The sequence below is a fragment of the Poromitra crassiceps genome (assembly GCF_964638095.1).
Source record: "Poromitra crassiceps genome assembly, chromosome: 1".
Classification (NCBI taxonomy): Eukaryota; Metazoa; Chordata; class Actinopteri; order Beryciformes; family Melamphaidae; genus Poromitra; species Poromitra crassiceps.
Window position 1 is genome coordinate 112,014,118 of NC_139623.1, and position 24,409 is coordinate 112,038,526.

At 43.5% G+C, this 24,409-nt stretch overlaps 1 protein-coding gene across 1 annotated transcript in view; it reads left to right on the top strand.

Moving 5' to 3' along the window:
- Positions 1–24,409, top strand: part of LOC310772724 (GA-binding protein subunit beta-1-like) — a gene marked incomplete at both ends in the record, with an annotated part of 37,108 nt that overhangs the window by 7,645 nt on the left and 5,054 nt on the right. Inside the window, 6 exons of the mRNA XM_083632625.1 lie at positions 2,449–2,616; positions 4,749–4,943; positions 10,133–10,241; positions 15,283–15,447; positions 15,967–16,088; positions 21,043–21,297. Coding sequence (XP_083488751.1) covers positions 2,449–2,616; positions 4,749–4,943; positions 10,133–10,241; positions 15,283–15,447; positions 15,967–16,088; positions 21,043–21,297 — 1,014 coding nt within the window. The remainder of the gene's footprint in view (positions 1–2,448; positions 2,617–4,748; positions 4,944–10,132; positions 10,242–15,282; positions 15,448–15,966; positions 16,089–21,042; positions 21,298–24,409) is intronic.

The following is a 24,409-nucleotide window of genomic DNA, read 5'->3' on the forward strand; positions in this document are numbered from 1 at the left end:
TTTTTTTTTTTTTTTTTTTTTTTTTTGCCAGTTTATTCTGATTGCACTATTGTTCGTATTAGCCTCTTCTCAAGTTGCACTAGTAGGCAAAAGTCTTATTTTGTTTATTATGTTGATGTTTGAAGAAAAGTTAAGCTGAATAGTTATGAGAAATAAAAACAGTGTGTTGTTACAGTTAAAAGGTTCTGCTTATTTGTATTCAGTGTTCGTGCTGGTTGGCAGCATACCAGCTTAGAGGTGCATTATCGCCACCAACTGCAGCCGCTTTGATACGTTTTTTGGGGGAATATCGAACCGGTTTCAAAATGTTCAAACCGACCCATGCCTAGGCCCTATATTGTGTGAATTTGTGAGTTTTGAAGTTTAGAAGGCAGCTCAGCTGTAAGCCAATCCATTCTGATTGCACTGCTTGTGTTTTTATTAGCCTTTTTCTCAAGTTGCACTATAGGCAGAAGTCTTATTTCATTTATTATTTTGATGTTTAGAAGAAAAGTTGAGCTGAATAGTTATGAGAAATAAATACAGGGTGTGTTTGTTACACAGGTGTCCTGCTTCTTTTTATTCAGTATCATTGCTGGTTGACAATACCAGCTTAGAGGTGTATTATCGCTATCAGGTGGACTGAAGTTGCACTACAGACAGTTATGGGCCACACTCAGGAGCCCTGCTTGAAATTTTTTTTTTTTTTTTTTTTTTTTTTTTTTTTAATTACAAAAAAAATCGGTATACCGGTTCGATCCGGTTTAGACGGCAATATCGAACCGGTTTTAAAATTTTCAAACCGACCCAGCCCTAGCTGGCACAGATCAATAATTAGGCAATCAGTATACATAGAAATACAAAAAATTCAATATAATATAGATGGCACATGTGAGAACCAACCAGTAACAGTGTTTCCCCTAGAAAATGTTTCAGGCCTGGAGGGATTTCCAAACGTACCCCGGCCGCAACGGTGGGGGCCCTCGCTGGCGACGCTAAGCTTTTAGCTAACCTGTTTGCATCTATGTTCTATAGATTTTTTTGGTACTGCTATTTTACATTGAAGTCAACGCGATGGGCTTGTGTTGTCCCCTAAAAAGGGGCACGGCCTTCATGTTTTGCAAATTACCCGGATGTGCTGGTCTCGTCTATGACAGGGTTGAGAGGCGGACGATATAGCATGTCGATGATTTGATTTGACAATTCTGGGGACTGGCTTTGGCATTGGCCAATCCTGGCGTGCTCCGCCCCCAAATCAAGTGGGATTCAGCGTGTTGTCGTGCGCTACGTGAGTGGGATCCACCGAGTACCAGGCAGCCACATGCTTCTGTGTGGAACGAGCGGACAATCCGATGCATGGGTGCTGCCCGTCCGCCTGGAATCTCCGAGGGGCGACCCCTGACAACCAGGCTCTCAGGCACGCACCATTTCCTTTCGCATATTGCGGTAAATACAATATTCCTGGAATGCGAGTTTTAACGAGCCAGTTACATTTCTTTGCATTCGTAGACATTACCGTTTGATTTATTTAGTATGTTACATACAATTGGCCAAGTTAGTAGTTAGTTTATGGGCTAGAAATTCTGTCAGATGACAGGCACTAGGCGCCATTTTCTCCTTCATTTGGAAGAGAAAATTATCCTGAAATGAAGATTTGATTGACAGCTGCCATGTCGTGATATGATTGGTTGAAATGGGGTAGAAATTTGATAGTACCGGTACTATGTAGGGCTGGGTCGGTTTGAAAATTTTAAAACCGGTTCGATATTGCCGTCTAAACCGGATCGAACCGGTATACCGATTTTTTTTGTAATTACCGTAATTTTTTTTTTTTTTTTTTTTTTTAAGCAGGGCTCCCGAGTGTGGCCCATAACTGTCTGTAGTGCAACTTCAGTCCACCTGATAGCGATAATACACCTCTAAGCTGGTATTGTCAACCAGCAATGATACTGAATAAAAAGAAGCAGGACACCTGTGTAACAAACACACCCTGTATTTATTTCTCATAACTATTCAGCTTAACTTTTCTTCAAACATCAACATAATAAACAAAATAAGACTTTTGCATACTAGTTCAACTTGAGAAGAGGCTAATACGAACAATAGTGCAATCGGAATGGACTGGCAAAAAAAAAAATAGGTTTTTTCGGTTCGCACGTGATCAAAGCGGTTTGGGCTCGTACACCGAACCGAACCGGTAAAACCGGAAATCGACCCATGCCTAGTACTATGTGACGTCGGCAAACTGTACATTACTGTTATGAATGAAATCTTGAAAAATGAACTTTTGATGTGGAAAAAGTGTGAAAAACGAAAGAAATTACATTTCTGTGATTTCTTTGGCATACATTATTAAATAGGTGCACTGACTACCCAGGTATTTGAACTAAAAGAAAAGAAAAGTCATTTTTGGGTTCAGCTCGACTTTAATAAAAACAAAAGCTATATTTATGTGTGTTGTCTCTGCAGCTGGGCACGTCTCCGCTGCACCTGGCCGCGCAGTACGGTCACCACTCCACGGCCGAGGTGCTGCTGCGTGCTGGCGTCAGCAGGGATGCCCGCACCAAGGTGGACAGGACCCCTCTGCACATGGCCGCCACAGAGGGACACTCCAGCATCGTGGAGCTGTTAGTCAGGGTGAGGGGAGCCGTGCGTGTGCGTACGTACAATGCGTACATATGTCATGAACCGATGTATGCATGTGTTTGTGTGTATAGATAGATAGATTAGATAGAATCAGTGATACTCAACCCGAGGCTCTAGAGCCACATGCAGCTCCTTTATCGGTAGTTGTGGCTCTTTTAAAGAGCGTGGTGCAGGTAAAAAATTACGAATAATTTACAGTTAGGAGAAAAAGGTGGCATTATAATTTACATGTTCAAAAAAATGCCATCTGTGCAGATAACACCTGTGATGACACTTGGGCTACTGTACTTACTGTAATAATAATAACATACAGTCAATGTGTACAGCAGAAAACATTCCAAAACACCAGACGTAATTATCGTATTTGTATGATAATTTACCACCAAAACCAATAGCATTTTGACCCTCTGTCTGGTACGATAGTCTGACACTGCCCAGAATGCATTTCGGCATTGACAGGAGAAAAAGAAAACTCCACTCCATTTCCCCCCCAAAGGCAACTGTTTACTTTCTGTTTAGTTTGGGCTCTATCTGTGGTTAATATGGCACTTTATAGTTTCAGTAGTCAAACGTAACTAATAGTAAAAACTAGTTGACCCCCAATATGCAATCGGTTTTTAAAAATTACGCCTATTTGCAAAGATACATTTGGGACCGACCATCTCAGCTCGTGTAAGCCACCTGCAGAATGGTCTGAGGCGGATAACTTTATCGTCGGAGACGGACACAAGTGTCACTCGCTGGAGCTCGTGAGAAGAAGATTTTTAGCTTCAGAGGGGAGGAGTTTTAGCTCCAGAGGGGGGAGGTGTTTTAGCTCCAGAGGGGAGGAGTTTTAGCTCCAGCGGGGGGGAGGAGTTTTAGCTCCAGAGGGGAGGAGTTTTAGCTGCAGAGTGGAGGAGTTTTAGCTCCAGATGGGAGGAGTTTTAGCTGCAGAGTGGAGGTGATGTACTGCAGCGAGCGGCCTCTCGACGGGCGGACAGGGAGTACGGAGGTAATGATCAGAGGGAACATTTATTGATTATTGTGTATTAAAATAGTCACAGGTGTTATTTCTGGATTTGCAGGGTTTTATGTGCGCATGGCAGATGCGTCACAAATACCAGTCTAGATGCAGCTATGTGTGGAGAAAAAACAAAAGAGAATCCTAATTGCTACATAAAAGTGCCACATATTAATGCAAAGTGGTGTCTAACCTGCATCATGCTCTTTAAGTGCTACTAAAAATTAAAAAGAATAAAGGGAGCAAAGGGACTTTTTCGGATTGTGGCTTTTGGATTTTTCAATGTGGCTCCTGAGTACGGAAAGGTTGTGTGCCACTGATACAGATAGATAGATAGATAGATAGATAGATAGATAGATAGATAGATAGATAGATAGATAGATAGATAGATAGATAGATAGATAGATAGATAGATATTATATATTATTATCAGGAGCGGACTGCATAATCGGGCACGTCGGGCAAATGCCCGGTGGCCTGGCCTGGCCTGGCCTGCAAAAAATAAAAATAAATTTGCAGGCCAGGCCAGGCCACTCACTGAACAGCAGGCCAGGCGCCGCCTACTGGTTTACTAGTGGTTTTATTACTTTATTCAGGGTTAAGGTGGGTGCATCTCATTGTAAAATTGGACTTGGCCCAAAAACAGCCCAAATCGGGCTTCAAACGGCCCAAATCTGGCTTTAAATGACCCAAATTGGGCTTCAAACAGCCCAAATCTGGCTTCAAACGGCCCAAATTGAGCTTCAAACGGCCCGTATCGGCCTGGCCTGCTTGGTATCTAATGCCCGGCCTGAATTATGATACCAGTCCGCCCCTGATTATTATTATTAACAAACCTTGGTTTTAGTGTTTGGACAATGTCCCTAGGTGTAACAAAAAGGATTTTCCAAACTTTGTAGTGCAAACACACAAAATCAAAGAAGTTTGTCTAATGTGTCTGACATCCTTTGAATCACATTTTGATCTCATTACCTTTGGTTGACCTACAACTCTCCTGTAAACAGTAACACCACCAGTCACTTTACCTTCCCTTACTTAATTAGCTACCAACATGTCTTCCCCCCTTTTCCTTCTTTTTTCTCCCTCCCCTCCTGCCACCGGGGGGCGCCGCATGTCCGCGCAGAGTGGCGCCGACATCAACGCCAAGGACATGCTGCAGATGACGGCGCTGCACTGGGCGGCCCAGCACGGCCACAGGGAGGTGGCCGAGCTGCTGCTGAGGTACGGCGCCGACCTGCACTCCCAGAGCAAGTTCGACAAGACTGCCTTCGACATCGCCATGGATACCAGCAACACCGAGCTGATGATTCTGCTACAGGTGGATAGAGGAGGAGAGGGCGGGGAGAGAGAGAGAGAGAGAGAGAGAGAGAGAGACATTCAGACTCTCTTGGGGATAGAAAAAAACAGGGAGGGGAGATGTCAAGAGAGATAGACAGATGATGGGAAGAGAGAGAGAGACAGAGGAACAAAATGTCGCTGACCAGCACAAACCTCTTATCTACAAAAAAAGCAATTTTTCACAAGGAAGGAAAAACATTACCACTTTAACATAGTGTAATAGTAGTAATAATAACAATAATAACCAGTAATATAACATATTTCACTGGTCCAAAGTAACTGAAAGTTTCACAGGTTGTTGAATAATAAATAAATCCATTTATGGAAAAAGAAAAGAAAATGGCTGAATTTGGAGAATGAGATAAGAGGTTTGCACCGGACAGCAACGAAATGACAGACATGGGTAGGAGAGAAGAGAGAGTGCAACAGGCCAAGCAGATTAGGGAGAGAGAGAGACTGATAGTCACATAGAAGACAGATGAGGCAGACAAGGAGTAGAGAGAGAGAGGAAGAAAAGAGAGCAGCCCTAATATTGATCTTCTAATATAATACATTTTCCCGTGAATGCTTGAAGCTTTAACCCGGTTAGACTCACCTTGTTTGGTTCTTAGCGCAACAAGATCTCGTAAACAGCTATAAACAATATTTTGAATAATGCACCAGGTTAGAGGGCTCCTTGTACAATTTTCAGCAGTAGTTCTTTGAGAATCTCTTTCATATCCAAGCAAAATTGGTTATTGTAACTGAAATATCTATATTGAATTGTAAATCTAATCGGGACCTTGTGTATCAGAACTGTATCGAATCGGGAAATCAGTTACGATACTCAGCCCTAAGAAACAGATGGACAGATAGATACAGAAGATGAGGGGAGGAAGAGAGTGAGCAATAGATACAGTAGATGTGGAGAGGGCAGGGGTCGAGAGAGACAGACAGACAGATAGATACAGAAGATGAGGGGAGGAAGAGAGTGAGCAATAGATACAGTAGATGTGGAGAGGGCAGGGGTCGAGAGAGACAGACAGACCGGGGGGGGGGGGGAGGCTTCAGACAGAGACAGATATTGGGGAGATAAACAGAGCGAAAGAGAGTGAGAAGAGAGAATAAAGAACGAGAGAGAGTGTGTGTGTGTGTGTGTGTGTGTGTGTGTGTGTGTGTGTGTGTGTGTGTGTGTGTGTGTGTGAGTGCGTTTGCATAGCCTCACAGGATTTAAAAATGCGTTTGATGTTCCCTAAGTGCGACTCTGTTGCTATGGTTTCAGTGGCCATGCAGCCTCTCTCGGTCTGGCAGCCATGTTGTTGCAAACTCATTTCCTGCCATAATAGCCACATTTAGACTCCATCTCACACGAAAAGCCCATTAAGTGTTATAACATATTTAACATACAAGGACTACTGACCCCAAGAATAAACTACTGTAAGAAACAACCATCATAGCAAAATGTTATTATTTCTTATTTCTCCTCAAAACATTATTAGTTATGTAATCAGAATCAGAATCAGAAAGACTTTAATGATCCCCGGGGGGGAAATTGGGACAAGTTACAGTAGCTCGCTCACAACACACACATAGCATAAAATAAACAGTAGTAAAATTTTAATGAATGCCATCTTAAACACACACACTCACCAGATTATTATTATTTTAGGAAAGTTACAGTTAATTCAATTATGTATTGTATTTCTGACTTTGAACATCATCTTACCTGAGGAAGAACAGTATTTAGGGTCGTCAGACAGAGCACATGAGGAAATCTGTGTCTGCAGTGTATGTGTCTGTCTCCTTCAAAATGACTGACAGAATGCCCCCAACCTCCCTGATAGTGTGTGATACTATCAGCAATTCTTTTGCTTTTGACTGCCATCCCCCAGGACCCCAATACATCGGTATCACCATCATCATAAAAATTGCCTAGGTGGGCGGGTGGTGTTTGTAGGTCATGATTTGCAGGCGGGTGTGTGTGTGTCTGTTAATCACAATTTTGGTCACGTTTTCATTGTGACATCATCAGTGGTCATGAATCATTGAAATTGTAGAATAAAGCACCTGTGAGATATGACAAAAGGTATACCTTTAATATGGTCGGCGAGTACCCCAGTTGGTATAATTAAAAGGAGCAGAATCGATAGTTAAGTATTATTCCCTTGTGTTCTGTCACATTGAAGTATTGGGAAGAGAATATTTGGGAGCGTGTGGGTTTTACATAAGGCCTGTCTTTATATAACAGAGGTGTGTGTGGGCTCCGCCGCGGGGATGTGGGAGGCTGTGGATCATCACCATTAGATCGCTGTACTCCTCAGATAGGAGCGTTCAACCAGCTGAGAAAGATGGTAGGGCCGTGAGCAAAAGCAACCGGGTGAGCAATACAACAACAAAAACATCGACACAAAACACCCACCCAATATATAATCCTATCTTCAGGTCGGCATGACTAAACAGCCTCTGGCAGAGAAAAAGGTCTGTAACAGATCTTTAGTGCCAGATGAGTCACTGCACCTGAAACTTTATATCACTTTTGTTTTTGTAGCACTTTTATTTTATTTTATTTTATCTCTTTTTTTAATCAATCCCCGCGCCCCGTTTCTCTCCCCAATTGTACTCGGCCAATTCCCCCTGCTGTCCCAGTCACTGCTCCTCCATCCCCTCTGCCAATCTGGGGAGAGTTATAGACTAGCACCATGCTTCCTCTGATACATGTGCAGTTGTCAGCCGCTTATTTTCACCTGACAACGAGGCGTTTCACCGGCAGGATGTAGCATGTGGGAGGATCACGCCGTTCCCCTCCCCTCACGAACGGACGCCCCGAAACCGACCAGAGGAGGTGCTAGTGCAGCGGTCTGGACTCATACCTTTAATCCGGCTTCCCACCCGTAGACACACACGGCCCAATCGTGCCTGTAGGGACACCCAACCCAAACCAGAGGTAACACAGGGGGCTTGAACCTGCGACCCTCGTGTTGGTAGGCAGGGAATCTTCTGCTGCGCTACCCGGGACGCTTGTGTAGCACTTTTCTAAAAGCAATGTTTGCGACCCAAAGAGACAAGTGATGTGAAAGTAGCACAATTAAATGAATAAAATAACGTTAATTAAAAAGAAGAATAAATAATGTGAATAAAAGGTAATAGAAGAGATAAACAGATAAAACAGAGACATAACTAGAACTTGACATAAAAGTGTGTGGCAAACCGCATGAATGCCCAGCCAAATAAAAGCTGTCCCCAAAAGAGACAGTAATAAATAACTAAATAAGCTAAATAACTAAATAATAAGTAATTTAGTAAAATGTAATAAGTACTGTAATAAAATGGAGATATGGAGTGATTCACATAAGAGCCTGTCTTTAAAAGTGTGTTTTTAGAAGGGCTGAATATCAAAATAAATGAACCCGCAAAGAATATATATTTTACCAGCCAAAATGATTAATATGCATTATTCATTGAAATAGGTCACCCTGTCCATTTTAAATTCTATTTCCTATATAGACTTGAGTACAGTGTGTTCATTTAAAATGTACTCACTCACTTATAATGTACATTGAATCATGAAGTGCAACATAATTCAATACAGCTGAAGCATTCAAGTGTTTCAGAAAGTTAGCTTAAAGAAAGAAAGAAACCTTATGTGTGTGTGCGTGTGGTTGAAGCCAAGGGTGTGGGTGAAGTCAGACCTCTTCCTTTGCAATCCGCCGCTATCACAGTAAAGGGCTCTATCTTCGCAACGGCGGTAATTTTGCGTTAGCGTCCGTTTTTCGCCGGAACAGCGCCGCGCAAAGCCCTAATTGTGGGCGTGTCGTCCCACTGCACTTCGCGTCATCTCGGCGCAAACCTCCATATGGGTGTGTTTATGCCCAAAAGTATGTTTGCAGGTGTGATCATGATTATGTCCATCCCCCTTAAAAGACACAGCGTCCTTCTCGTGTGCACAGAGTGAGAAAGAGGGCGAGAGAGAAAAGATAGCCTAGATGGGGAGAGCGAGGGGGGGGGGGAGAGGGGGCGAGAGAGAGAGAGAGATGTGAGGCTGTCATGCATAGAAATCAAATAAAACGTGCTCATGACCACCTGTGAATCACCTGTGTATTATTGCCATTTCACACGCTGAAGACGCTGCTGCCCAAACGTCTGTGTGGCAATAAAGGTATTCAACTTGGAGTGCTGTCCTCCTTTCTTGATGGCTGTCATGTAGAGTTCTCAACGGTCCTAAAAAATCTAATCCGACTCAACCCGCTTGAGACGCGGACCGAGCTCAACTCGCCCGCCGTTGTCACATACACTCACTCAGCCCGAGACCGACTCAGCGGAGCCCAACCAAAACAAAGTTATTAGACCTATAGGACATTATAAAAAGTGTTCAATTAATGCTGCCGCGGCTCAAATAATGGGAACGGTATGTATGTGTGTTACTGCCATAAATGTTTTTCAGCTTTCATGCTGTTATGGACGTATGCTTCTCCCTTTTCGGGCTCTCTCTCTCCTGCATCTCCGCTGCGGGGCTGCATGCGTAATTACGCAGCGTGCTGAGAGGCGATGAGTGATGCCGCTCTATTTGAAGTTGAATTTCGTTCCACCAGCAAACATTTTATTAATCAGCTATTTTTTATTCGTTTCTATTAATATATATACATCGAATCCCACCAATTTAGTCCATCATTTTCCCCTTGGCGCACATAAAGACACATGCTTCCGTCACTGTCTGCTTGATGGTGAGAGGGACTTCAGCTGTAGCCTACTCGTGACAAAACCAGACATCGAATTTTCAACAGTTAACTTGCAATAGCTAGGCCTAGGTTACTGGCTATTACTAGGAGATGAGGCAGTTAAGTTGAGCTGGGTAGTAACATTATAGCCCGACAGTATGCCCCGTGTCGCTCTCTCTCTCTAGTAGCCTAATGGTTGGAAAAGATCAACATTTGCTTTTTATTTTCTCCTACCCTTTCTCCTACCTAAAGTAATCTACTGTTACACCACAGACCTGTATGGCCGGGAATTATGTAGCGTAATAAAACCAGACAAATGAATTCTCATTTTTAAATCAATGTGTGTTTTTTCTGCAATGTAGGCTATAGTTGAAAATCAACGTGGCATTCCGTACGACGATAGGGCCCTAAGGTTGTACTACTATTCATTGGTGTGTGTGTGTGTGTGTGTGTGTGTGTGTGTGTGTGTGTACAGGACGGCATGCAAAACCAGGTGAACATGAACCCAGAGCCCCAGTACATCCTCCCTTCGGGGCTGGTCAGCCTGTCAGAGCTGGTCACTACTACCACCAAGCCCACCACAGGTAGGCAGCACACAAACACATACCCTAGAGTTCTCAACGGACCGGAAAATTCGAAATCGAACCGAACAACCGGACCGTTGTAGTCCGAGCCCGGCTGACCGAGATCGTCGCATACAATACTGAGCCCGAGACCGAACAAACCCGGAAAAACAAAAACAAAAAAGAAGTCGTTATTGCCAGAAAAGGCTGGGCAATTTATCCAGGCAGCGGCTCAAATCACATAGTACAAGTTTGAAAGAGAGCTGGAATGCCACAGACTAGCTGTGTTTTTACCCTACTGAGTTTTAAACAGTTTTCAGTCATTGAGACCACCCCCCATCCCCCAGCCTCTGTTTGACTATATCCCATTGGACAGAAGCATTCAGTAAAGCTGTGGTCTACTACATTCGCCGTGTAGTTACAGCAAACAGGAGATGTTGGATGAATAAATAAATAGCTACATTTTAACAAGTAGAGAACATCTTGACAATTGATTGACTCCAAAATGTATGATCAGCACCACGGACAGCTCCGAGTGCTCCCATAATACACACGCAGATACCCAGCACCCCCCGGCTCAAACCCGGCTTTTTCGGAATGAGAGCCTCAGAGTCAGCGGAGTGCACACCACATAGCTCATTCAGTATAAAATAATTCACAGACTCCATGTACTCCCAAGCCAAATAGAGTGAAACGTGTCCTTCTGTGTCCTCGTTATGCGGCAGGCAGCTGTGGATCTGCCTCTGGCTCTGACACATCTTCTCTGGTCCTGTCCCAAGCTTCACAGCTTCCGCACCACCATCTCTCTGCTTTACCCTGAAGTACGCCAGAGGGATTTCCCCCTATGCTGGGGTGTTCCCTATTCCCTATTCAATTTGTGCAAGCAAGAGCATTTTCTGTGGTTGCTTTTTCTCTGTTCTAATAATTGATGTGAAATGTACGCGGTGTAGATAATTTGTCGATGCATTTTCACGGTTCTCAAACAACAGCAGGATTATTAATCATTAAATTGTTCTCAAAAGGTCAACATGACTCCTCTCTTGTACGGAGGTTAGCTAGCTTGTTAGCATTTTGTGACTCCCAGATAATTAAATTGTAATGATCACGCAGTTGTTTGACAGCCGTGAAAAGGTTATGGTGATAAACAACACCAGATACAACCACAGAAAATGTAGATTTTTTTTTGCCCATAGAAATTGAGCAGGGCTCATCTCTTGTATTGCACTTTATGGCTACTAACAACCCATTGAAACGTCTCTTGTATGGAAGTTTGATAGCTTGTTAGCATTTTGTGACTTCCACATAATTAAATTGTAATGATCATGCAGTTGCTTGACAACCGCAAAAAGGTTATGGGTGATAAACAACACCAGATACAACCACAGAAAATGGGGGGAAAAGCCCATAGAAATTGAGCAGGGCTCGTCACTCGTATCTCACTTTGGTACTACTAACCCATTTGAAATGTCACGCCATTTTTACCTATGGTAGCAACAAAATAAAATAAAAGAATTGCAGAAGGAAGTCAAACCACCCAACTTCAAAACTTGTCTTAATGAGTACTTCACTGCTTTACAGATGCAAAGAATACATTTCTACAGATTGTTTTTTGCAAATATTTAAAGATTTGGCAGTTCATCTTAGACGTTACACAGACAGATCTTCTTCCTCTCCCCTTTACTGCTGTCTGAGGAAGAGCACTGAGCTCGCAGCGCGTTGCATATTCTGCCTGTTTACAGCCTATATACACAGCAAAGTACACCTACAGAGAGTATAGAGTATTTGTAACATTTCAACAGCTTATTAGTTGACATCCAACTCTGTAGATGTTTAACCAGTGCCCAATTCAGCCTCCCTCTTTGTGAAGCCTATGCGGAAATTGCATTCTTTCAAATGGCCAGTGGGGGGCGCAGTTTGTGTAGCACTCCCCAGGAACATCCATTCAACTCTATGGGAAACGAGCCAACTTCTCTCTCGGTCTATGTCTTAAATAAACACTTTCCAAATGAGTTTATGGTCTGAAAAAACAATTTCAAGTCTTTTTCATGCTCTCACATCCTCTGTTTTCTAAATTATAGCCCCATTTCGAGGAAAATAGGCGATGTACTTTGGATAATGAGAGCAGTAATACTTCCGCCCGTTAGAGGCAGCAATGGCAAGGCATCTAGTCTGCAGAAAGTACACGAATAAGAAATTTGTTAAGAAACCTAGCAAACAATGCTAGCAGATAGCAAGTCATAGTTTAGCAAATTATCAGACAATAGCGTTACTTTATGATATTTTAATAATGTTAGTAGACACACGTAACTGTATAGATGGCATACATGTAACGTGATGCTCATAACATGGCGGACCATTTAACGTTATCATGTATGTAAAGTAACGTTAAATGGTCTGCCCATGTTATACAGTAAGCGTCATAAGGTTATGTTAACGTGACATAACATCACAAGTTTTTGCAGACTTGAATGCTGTTGGTCGTTTGTTCAATTTGCTCTTCTGTATGGTATTGGACATTTAAAGATGATACACACTTGTCTTGAGGCATCCACCAAGCTCAGCAATTTAATATGTCATCCTTATTTGAAAACATACTTTATCGGATCGATAGAACTCAACATAGCCTAAGGTCTTGCACGAATATGTCTTCTGGTAAATTAGGCATATATAGTGATAATCCACCAAGCAATACTTGACACAAATATAGGTAACCATTTCACAGCAGTCCAGCCCACCATGGTGGAAAAGGAACCATTCTTAAAGTTTGAATTATATTGAAATATATGTTGCATGGTGTAGCCTTTGTGTATGCCGAATTGTTACAGATAACCATATTTCAAACAATATAAAGCATTCATTGATTTGAAGCAGTCGGTTGGTTCTCCATCTTCACATTCTTCTTCCTCTCGTCATTTGGTGTTTAACAGATCATGTATAGATGAGTATGTGACAATTCATGAAAAGTCCTACATATTCTCAGAATAATCTAGTAGCTCCAGCTGATGAGAATTAGGTGTGTGGAACAAGAAGCAAACAGAATGCTGTCAGGATGCCCCCCAAGAGTCTGGACTGTTAACTCAGCCATGATCCCACACACACACATCAAACAGGACTATCCATAAGGAACTTTATACAAAGACACTAACACACACCTACACTCAGCGCTAGTCACTTTGAACAATATACCGCTAATTACCACTTGCACTTCTGCTATTATTTGGACTATTCTGTTTGTTTGTTTTTTTACAGTGTTTGTCTTGTTATGTGCCTTATTGTGCCTTGTCCCCCCCAGAGCCCTATCTTAACTTATGAACTCCTAGTATTTTTATTGTATGTTTTATGGCAGAGGTTTTCAAAGTAGGAGGCGGGCCTCTCCAGGGGGGCTCCAAGCCGTTTCAGGGGAGGCATTCAGTGAATGGAAGTGAAGAAATATTACATTCGTTATCAAAAGGAGATCTCATAGAATAGCCTAAATGTGATTTGGTTAAAGATAGTTCAGAGATGCAGTAGTTTTGGGGAATTTTACAGTTTTTCCAACCTTCTCAGAGTCAGAAACTAATCATGCCTTTCATCCAGACACTTTTCTATGTATTTGTTGTTGTCTGAAGTATGTCAAACAGCAACATCAGGCTATCTCGGCTCAATTGTTGAGTGTCTGTGGGATCAAATAACATAATCATGATCCAATAGGACTTCAGAAATTAAGTGAGGGGGCCTTTTTCCAAGCTTTGTCTGGGGGGAGGCCCACAGTCTCAGACTTTGAAAACCCCTGTTTTTATCCCAGTATTTTATGCCCGTTATTTTGTTTTCTACTTGTATATTGACTGCACCGTGGATTGAGAGATACTTTGACTTTGACTGTGAGCTTGTTAACTCATTGAGTGCCAATGACGTCGATCGGCGTCAAAGTAAATAGTAACGTTGAGTGCCAAAGACGTCGATCGGCGTCAAATGCGTTTTTTGACGGTGGGACGTGGATCAAAGCCTCAGGCATCTCCTGTACAAATATTGTAGCTATTGAAGGTGTATAACCTATTTTACAGACTCATTAGGTGGCGACAGTGCTCTCCAGATTAGAGAAAGGTCAGGAAAACAGCAGGAAAAAGCCCCGTGATGAAAGAGAAACCGCTCATGCCGCAGCCAGAGCCATATAGATTGCTCTGGCTGGAGCTGACGTTGGCTGCGAACAGCAGTCAATCCGCGCCCACAACTGTCTCTGCTGTATAGTTTCTCCACACGATTAGCCGCCAGAAAAGCAGCACCCGACGCCGAAGGGCCAAACCATTCTCAGCAGTCCGGTTTGGCTTTTCCGTGTCGCGCTGGGAGCCGGCGCACAAAAACGGAGCACTCCGAAAATAGACGCTGGGTGCGTGAGGCTGTGTGTTAGTGTGGGGAGGAGTTTGCAGCTGAGGGGGGGAGAGGGGGGTGGGGCACGCAGGGCACCACACAACTACACCACGTCACTACATCAGAAAATATTAGCTTCACAGTCAGTGAATGTGCTTGAAATGCTTCATTTCACAAAAGGCGGAATATCTCAGCTTCTAAATTGAAACGCCTGTTTTTGCTTAAAACAACCTATCTTCTCCGGCTCATAACTAAAGAACGGAAAATGGTATCAATAAACTTTTTTTTGCTGATGATACAATAGAGTCTCCTCGTTCTTTGTGCGTGTTCGGTGTTTATATAGTAATATCACACAATATTCTGTGGGCCTCGAGAAATCACTGAAAACGCTCTGAAACTCTGGCACTGGGAGCGTCCGTTCTCCAAAAGTGGCTGGCACTCAATGAGTTAAACATCTACAGACAGACAAAAGCGAAGAAATTGAAACGTCAACTAATAAGCTGTTGAAATGTTACAAACACTGTAGACTCTGTAGGCGGACTATCCAAATGAAGTGTTACCAAAATACATCTTTTTTTTGTCCCTGAAAGCAACTTGATTGAGCTGTGGTTGCATAATATCGAGGCTCTCCCTGATGTTTCATCACACCTATGTCTTATCACAGCAGTCCTTGGCTGTTATCGCTAATAGCAGCTCACTCTTTTCTTCCCTTCAGTCAAATCAGAGGAGGCCATGGCTGCCGAGGCGGTGGACACAGCGTTTCAGCATGTGGTGGGCGACGGGGGCCAGAGGGTCATCACCATAGTGACGGACCAACATGGCAACCTGCACCCCGCCGGCCTCGGCCAACAGTTCTTCGTCACTATGCAGGGGCAGCAGAGTGAGTGGGAGACACATTGGCTCTCTACTCTGCCACCATTTTGTTAGAATCACACATCACACTGCAGCAAATGCCAGTTAGAGTGATGTGACACTTCTGCAGGATTTGACAGAAGGAGAATTCAAGCAAAACAGAGGCTTTGCAACTGCATCAGGAAACGTGAAGAAACTTTGGCTGGTGCAAACAGCCTCAAGATGTCACTGCAGTTCATTTGCATTGACTTGAGTTTGAAAGCAACCCGTGGAAAAACCTTGAAGGAGATCCTGACCACAAGCATCTCATCAGAAATGGGGTTCTAATGTGATGACCTCTGTGGAAAAATGTAAAAAAATAGACACTCAAAAGACAAATTTAGCAACATCTTGAGGCTGTTTGAGCTAAGCTGGTGACATCTTGGAGGTCCATTGGAGCTAAATGTAATAAACAATCAAATATAAACAACTAAATATAATAAACGAGTAACTGCTGTGCATTTACTGTACATTAGAGTCTGTTCTGAGTGCTGTTTTGTGTCTGCAGTGGTGGCGTTGCAGGCCAGCGCCATCACAGAGGAGGTAGTGGAGGAGGAGCCTCAGCAGCCCCCGCCCGCACGCAAAAGGAAGTCAGACTCTGCAGCCAATCACAGCAGCTCCATGGACAAGGTGAGCCAATACTGAGTAACCTCTTGAGAGTGCCATGTAAGTACAGTAGATGCACCAGCGTCAGTGGGGGCTAGAGACATTTTCTTCCTTAGACCGATTCTATGAAAATCTCAATGCATAGTTGGTGATTCAATGAGCAGGCCAGTGTTTTGATACTTGTAATCTTAATATATACCTTATCTAACTTTTCATTTTGTCTCATATGACAATTCGGTTGTATGCATTGCTCTTCTGTGAGTGCAAAATTATTGATTGACCATCCATAATGATCTATGGCTCTTTCTCAAGACGTCTCTCAGGGGGACTCTCTTCTCCATCTGCAGAGCATTCCTAGAGATAGATGACATGTATTTTACCATTAGCTTTAACTGCGGTAGCGCTCTGTGTGCATTCACTTGTACATAATGAGTGCAGTGTGGGATTCTCTCACACCCACTCTCAATAATGAGTTGCTCGTTTTAAAATGTATATTAGGAGGATTTTATTCCGTGACAAAGTTCCACTGTGCACAGAGGGTCTCACTTCCTGAAAAGACAGTCATGAGCATCTTAGTCATTATTTTACCATCACACTTCATGGTGCTGAAGAGCATACATGTTTACTTGTTATGTTGTTCTCATCACGACTATGGTTGGACTCATCATGGTAATAAAAAAAAACATGTTGTAATCAATCAATATTGTTAATATTCTTCTGGAGCTTGACAACATTAGCGAAGTTTGTATAGCCGTTTTCACACATGCACTTTATACCGGGAAATGAGCGGAAAGTGGTGCAATGCCTTTCATGTGTGAAAATTGTTTTCCGGCACAAGCGCGCCCCCACGATCGCTGATCTTTTACTAGCTCCTCGGTAGTGACAGGACCGGTATGCTGGCAGAGCGACTCAAGTGTGAAACGTGTCAAGTCATTTGCCGGTCCTTCTCTCATGGGCGAGGTGTACACACGTTGCTTAACGTTCACTTCCAGCATGCATAAGCTAATCATTCGCGCACATCAAAGCAAACTGGCGAAATTATCTTCTCGTCTCCTCTGCCCTACGTCCTCCTCCCCATGCCTGCTGCACAGCGCAGTGTGCAAGAGTTAAATGACCTTACAGCCAATGTTAAATCATCCAAAATTAACATGAAACAATAGCAGCTGAGCTGATAAATGCCGACTTGTTCAACGAGCAACAGGTTAGCGGATGTGATAGATAACATCATTAGGCTACATTCCCAAAACGAGTGTTATTTTGTGACGAGCAAACGTTTAACGTCGGAGTTCGACAAGGAAATGCGATGTGAGCAGGCATGCGCTGCAGTCATGTGGGCTGCAGTGCAGAGTAGTATCCAGGCAGCGTCAAGCCAGCGTAAACACAGCCGCCCAACGCTTGTATGTAGAGAAAGCAAATGCACGGAGCGAAATGTGGAAGTATTTTGCTTACGTTGCTGACAGCGAAGGCAAGCTCCTGGACACATCAAACGAAGCCAGTCTGTAAAAAGTGCTTCAACGCGACGCAGGTGAACGGATAAACATCGAACCAGCCAGGCTATTTCTCTCAGACAGGGATCCCAACGTCTTCAAAGATTTCAGTTCAAAGACTGGTTAGCGAATGTGAAGGATACAACATACATGCCCTCTTAAGTCAAACGAGTGTGATTTATTGTGTGACAAGCGAACTTATTTCACCATCGGAGTTTTGCCGACCCCCAAAAATTCCCCATCCAAGGGCACACGTCACTCCCCACCCGCTCTGCAGTGCCCCCCCGACCCCCGACCCCCCTCAAATACAGGTAATTTGACTGCTATATTCACACATGTGAGCCCTCAGGTGTGAAGGGAAATTCCGGGAAATGGCCGATATTGATTTACAGGCAATGTTCCTGTAAGCATGTGTGAAAACGACTTAAGAAAAATCCCACAAAGTGAGGAAGACGAGCCGTTTTGTTAGCAAAGCTCTCAGTAGCCCATTTTACACAGCCTGTGAAAGCCGTGATCGCTGTCGGATTATTACGCCTCGCCTCCTGTGTCAAAGTCACAGGGACAGAATGGCGAGTCATTTTGTGACTCCTTTCGTTACGTCAATGCAAGTAGTATCAGCCCCGAATCGATGTCTGTTTAAAAGGGTATGCTGCGCGGGAAGACGGGAATCTCAGCTCATTCATAAAAAATGACAGGACTGAGGGAAAACCACCTCCAGATTGAAGTTATAAGTTAACCAAAGTATATATTACGAGCCATTTGAAACCGTTAATTACGTTCGTCATGATCGTTAATATTCACAACATCTTGCGCTGTTTATGAACATCAACAACTCAACAACGCATGGTGTATTCAGGCTACATATAGTCCATTTAACTTTCGGAAGCCTTTGCGTTCAACGAGTGGACAGTCATTCATTGCGATAAGCTGCGTTATCTTGTGTGGCTAACGCGTTAGCTTGTCTGGCTAAAACGCATTAGCAATGCTATAGCATCAGGTCCTGCTGTCCTGGCGTCCACATGCCTGTGCTGAATGTCAGTTGAGTGGGTTAACGTTATATGTCAGTTTTTATCTGACACAGCCTACATACAAGTACAACCATATTTTCATTTACTGGCTCAGAATACTGCCAAACTGTGCTGGTTTTATGAGATGCCATCTCCCTTCCGCTCCTTTGACCTCTAACGTTACGGTCCACTCCCACTAGTAACACATGCCTGCTTTGTTTACATCCGGGTATTAGAGGAGGGGACCTAGAGTCTACACACCTCATTTCAATGTGGGAGGGAGGGGTGGATGCTATCTAAAAGCACACTCCGGGGCGGAAATATGGCGGGGCTGCTTGGTTCTATGTAAAAGTGCAGAGGGTTGTCAGAGTAAAGTTAATTGATTGACTGCTTATTGATTGATTGTTGATCATTGTAGACTCTGTTTAGGGGGGCTGAAAACCTCTCTGCTGCCCCCAGAGGCTGCAGGGCCCCACTCGTGATGAGGCACACCTATTGACCTTCAGCAGGCAGGTCTAGCGGCGGCGGTCCTCTCTTGCAGTGCTGGGCGTGTACCCACGTTCCTCTCTCCCCCACCTTGATGGCTGTGTGTGTGTGTGAAGAAGTACCTAATATGGGCCAGCCCAGCGCGCTAGCGCAGCACTTGACCAGTTTCACTTTCAGTGTTGCGTTCTCACGTGCAACTGCTCCTCCGCTCTGCGGATGATAAGCACAGTGGGTTTTCAAATCAATACCATAGTAATCTCTCCTATCTGGCTGATTACTTGGTTGACAAAATGTGCTCCATTATCACTGCTAATCATTCCAAGGTGGGGAATAGAGAGCTCCAGGAACGAGTCCGGAAATCATCGATGCTAACAGCCCTGGTTCTTCACAGTTTTCGCCTATGGGAGTTTTGAATGGGTTTTTGGCGCGATGCTTCTAATAATCTCTCTGGGCAACGCTGGCTTAATCAAACGCGAACCAGTGTTTAGTAACATCATCTTCACACATGAAGACCACTTTTATGAGTTTTGAAGCTTTTATGTGCCGTTAAAAGGGTGGCTAGCTAGCAAACGGCTAAATGAGACTACAATGTCGACGCGGATATTATACGTCATCACGAGTGAACGCGGAAATTCTTTCTCTCGCAAATCAATGCGTGGACGCCTATGCGACACTGTGTGTACCGTAAATTCCGGACTATAAGCCGCACCTTTTTTTCCGTTTTTTGGGCTTTTTTGGCCCCTGCGGCTTATATAACGGTGCGGCTTATCTATGGATTTTTTCAAAAAAAAAAAAAAAAATCTCTCTTTTTTAGCACTCTTTCTAACTATAAATCCTATATAACTATAATAAGTTTTAATTTCCTCTCTTGCCCTCTTTTCACCACACTGTATGACACTGTATGACACTGTGCACTGTAAAAAACAACACAGGTGGTGTTGTGTTATGTTGTTTTGTTGAAATGTTAATAAATGGGAGCTTCCTCAAACAGCCATCTCTTTCCCGACAATCCCCTCTGTGCATGAACCCTTACATATGGTAATTAAACATTAAAACACAATAAAAAAAAAAAAAAAAAAACATTAAAACACCCGCGGCTTATAGTCCGGTGCGGCTTATATAAGAAAAAAATAGTCAACTTTGAAGGTGCGGCTTATACACCGGTGCGGCTTATAGTCCGGAATTTACGGTAGTTCTGGATTAGCTTAGCACAAGCTTTTTACCTCTAGGGCTCGCAGTTACGCTTCAAAACTCGTGAAAGTGGTCCTCATGTGTGAAGATTATCCCGCTGAACCTTGGTTCGCGTTTGATTAAACTTGCGTTGCCCACAGACATTATTTGAAGCATCGCGCCAAAAACCCATTCAAAAATCCCATAGACAGAAACAGTGAAGAACCAGGAAGTTCGGGACTTCCGCATTCAGCCTACAAAAATACGTCATCCCTGGAGCTCTCTATACCTAGGATGATGCATGGCTCACATCTGAGACACTCACTTTGAGTGTCTCTTCTGCTGGAAAGCAGTTTGTTATGTCGAAAAGGCATACCCACCTGGAGAGGAGGGGATAACGTCAATAAGCAGTCAATCAATTCATTTTACTCTGACAGGGGCCTAATGGCGGATCTTCTCTTTATACTCTTTACACCAATATTGTGGGATTTCTGTGTAAAAGTGTCTAGTGTCACCTACCTTTATTTCACCTACATTCTGACAGCAATGGGAAAATTGTATCCACTGCACTGAAATACAGTATGACAATGTCCCCCCCCCCCGCCCTCCCACACACACACAAAGAAAAATCATCCAAATACAACTTCTGTGGAAAGCTCCTTATCTGTTTTGGTTGTGGTTGACATTGCAGTGTTTGGTTTGCTGTAAAAAAAAAAATCCCAAGTGCATGTGGGTTAAGTGTGGAAAAAGGTGAAAATAAATATCACAAGCTAACAAAATCTACAGAAAGCATTTGCTCATCCAACCTCCATTTTGTGCTTTGTCCAGAAGGCCAAAGAGAACCGCGAGCAGCTCCAACGCCAGCTGCAGGAGGCCAACCGGAAAGCCCAGGAGTACCACCAGCAGCTCCTGCAGAAGGAGCGGGAGACTGAGCAGTACCGCCTCAGACTGGAGCAAGCCATGGCTGTTAGCGCCAGCAATGACATCACCACCACGGTCACCACAGGGGCCACCGTCACCCCAGGGGCCACCACCGACGCCACTGTGCAGACCAACGGTGCTGCACTAAAGCAGGAGGAGGAGGTGGGTAGGGAGGAAATATGTCGCCCTGTTGAGTGAAATAAGTCAGCAAAGGTTAGCGGGGATTTCCTGTGTTACCTCCGGCTTGGTCGGGCCGTACAGGCACAATTGGCACAATTGTCTGCGGCTGGGAAGCCGGATGAAGGCTATGTGTCCTGGTCAATGGAGGGGAACTGGGGGAATAGCGTAATACTCCCATGTGCTACAGCCTGCTGGTGAAAGTCCTCGCTGACTGGGACAACTCGGCGGGGGGAATTGGCAAAGTACAATCGGGGAGAAAAGTGGGGAAACATCTGGGGGTGGCGTGGTATCGGAGTCAGCAAAGGTTTATCATTTCCTGTGAATGTCTTTATTCAACATGCATGGGTCAATTTCAAAGAAGTGGCAAAGAAAGTCAAATCCTATCTTCTTTATTCACCTTATTCACCACGCCCACTTTTTCTCTCTTCCACGTTAGACGCAATTGTATTTGTTCTTCTGGTTCCGCGCTAGTTGGCGGCCAATTTCAAAACAAAACGTGAATGAAGTTTGGCAACATTCAGCAGCTGCACTGCGGCCAACTTCAGTTACATGTCCATAGGGTTACTGCTGCGAGGAGCCGATGGCTGTAACCTTTCAGCATTTAACGTTAGTTACAAAAGTACGTCGACAGTGTTTTCTCACTGCCAGTACAGCAGGGTTTGACAGATACTAGCTAGTCCGACTGTCAGCACAGCCAGCGCTCTCAGTCCTCGCTGCTCGTTAAATTTCCAAATAGGCGTTATTCTGATCAACTGGTCACATATTTGGAATGTTATGTTCTCACCCGAAAAAATATGAAAACTTTAAAACGGTTTGTTTGTTTTGCTTGAAAACAGCTTTTTGGCAAGTCTTAAAATTACTACGGTAGGCGTCATCTACTTCCGTGTCTAAAACGGAAAGACGATTACAAAATGACGTCATGCATAATCATATAGTAAACTTAGGCCCAATCCCAATTCTTATTTTTACCCCTACCCTACCCCTTGTTTTTGAGTGCCCCTTGCTTTGGCCCTTGCCCTTCAAAACGGAGCCACAAGGGGTAGGGATGAAAACAGTCGCCTAGGAAATGGGACACCACTCATTACTTCATCATTTTGGCCAACTGTGATAATAAAGCTATGGTTCAAACAGCTTGATTGAAGTCTGCAGATTCTCATAGATACACTATTTTGTCATCATATTGCAGTATCAGAAATTAATTAAATTAATTATAACTAATTCATATTTAAATTATACTATTTTATTAGTTGACTGCTCAGGTTGTCACTGGAAAACATTATTATAACATTATAGTAGGCTAGCTTACTATATAGTATAGCTTATTCAAATTTACGTTGATATTGTACATAATAATAATATTCTGTTGTTGTTTTTTGCATTTTATTCTGGCGATTGGGTTGCTTCATAATCGGGAGATTAAACTGTCCCGTGTGGTTTTCGCTGGGTCGGGTGTCCAAAAATAATGTATTTTATAGCTCCATAGTCACATTTCAGTGTTACATGCTTTTTACACGGACCTGATTGCAGATGCTGGCTGGCGCTTCTGTTCCCAGTTTGGAAGCGGGCGCCCATACTGTCTATGTTCAAGTAGTTGCAAAATACCTAACCAAAACTTACCAAAAAAATATGTTGAAACACGCATTTCAAAACTCGATATTCGCTGTTTCTCCTCTTCCAGGACCAGGGCACACACACACGCAGGCTGTCCCCTCCTGCACTGCCTGCAAACGGGCAACCTGCCTCGGCTGAGTGACGCGGGGTAGTTGTGGCTTGCGGGTAGCTGTGGCTCCAATTGCAATCCGATTTTTTATTCTGAAATGTTGCCACAAACCAATTCCACACATCCAGAGCATCCAGAGTCCTTTGTATCGACATTCAAATCAGATATAAACGTTTGTTTGTCACTTTTGGCTAATTTCTTGCTGATTAATAGTGATTTCCTTGTCAGGACTCGCTTTGGAGTGTGCCCGTGGAAAATCTCTGTTTAGAGGGCCAGTAACCCCTCCCCCTTGGCCTTCACCCTAGGTCTGATGCAAAAAAGAATGGGGACACCCTGCCTACCCCTTCACATGAAGGCACAAAACGGAGGGTTACGGGCTAAGCGATAGGCGGGAGACAAGTGGGTTTACGTGCAGACACTTGGTGGCCAATAAACACTTGGAGAACTTGGAAAGCTGAGCACTTGGTAGCTGGAAACTGCAAAGGTTGGAAATTGGGAACTGTTGCAGAAGGTCGCCGTGTGATGAATCTATGAACAACTGCCGAAGATTGGCAGAACTCACTCTTATAGTTCCTGGGCATGACATCACTTTACATTATGACATCATCTGTGAGATATGACATCATCAGTGGAACATCAAGAGTGACATCATCCCCATCGATTAGTATCGGACGGAGTTACCCACTTGATTGGAACCTTAAAGCTATAAAGTATCTGGGGGTCTGGATAACACAGTATTTGGATAACATATACGGGAAGAATTATAACCCTAATAACACGCAAATAAAAGATGATTTAAGTCGATGGTCTCTGCTCCCATTGGACATTAGTAACAGAATAGAAACTATTAAAATGAATATCTTACAGAGATTATTATACCTCTTTATGTCTCTGCCAGTCAAAATCCCCCCCAAACAATTAAATGAATGGGACAAGCAAATATGGACCCAATCTCTGCATTTACTTTACATAGCTGGTTTTCTATTGTTAAACAGCTCAAAATAGAAGAGCATTCAAAAAGAGTGAGATGGATGGCATATGACACAGCATTTTTTACCAGCAAAGATGGATCAAAGCTTTCAACTCTGGAGTAACAAAGGGATTACCACATTTTGTAAAAGAATGGAAGAGAATAAACTGCAGAGCTTTCAGGCTTTGAAAGTTGCTTACGACTTGGAGAAGTCCGATTTTCATAGATACCTTCAACTGCGAGATTATTTTCTCTGTGAAATCCAGGGACGAGGTCCACATGCAAATCCAAGTCAACTGCTACAATTAACACGTTCACTGCCAACAACGTGTAAACACGTTTTCAGAATCCAGCTGTTGACTGCCAGCGACGTGTAAACACGTTTTCAGAATCAAAATTTTTTT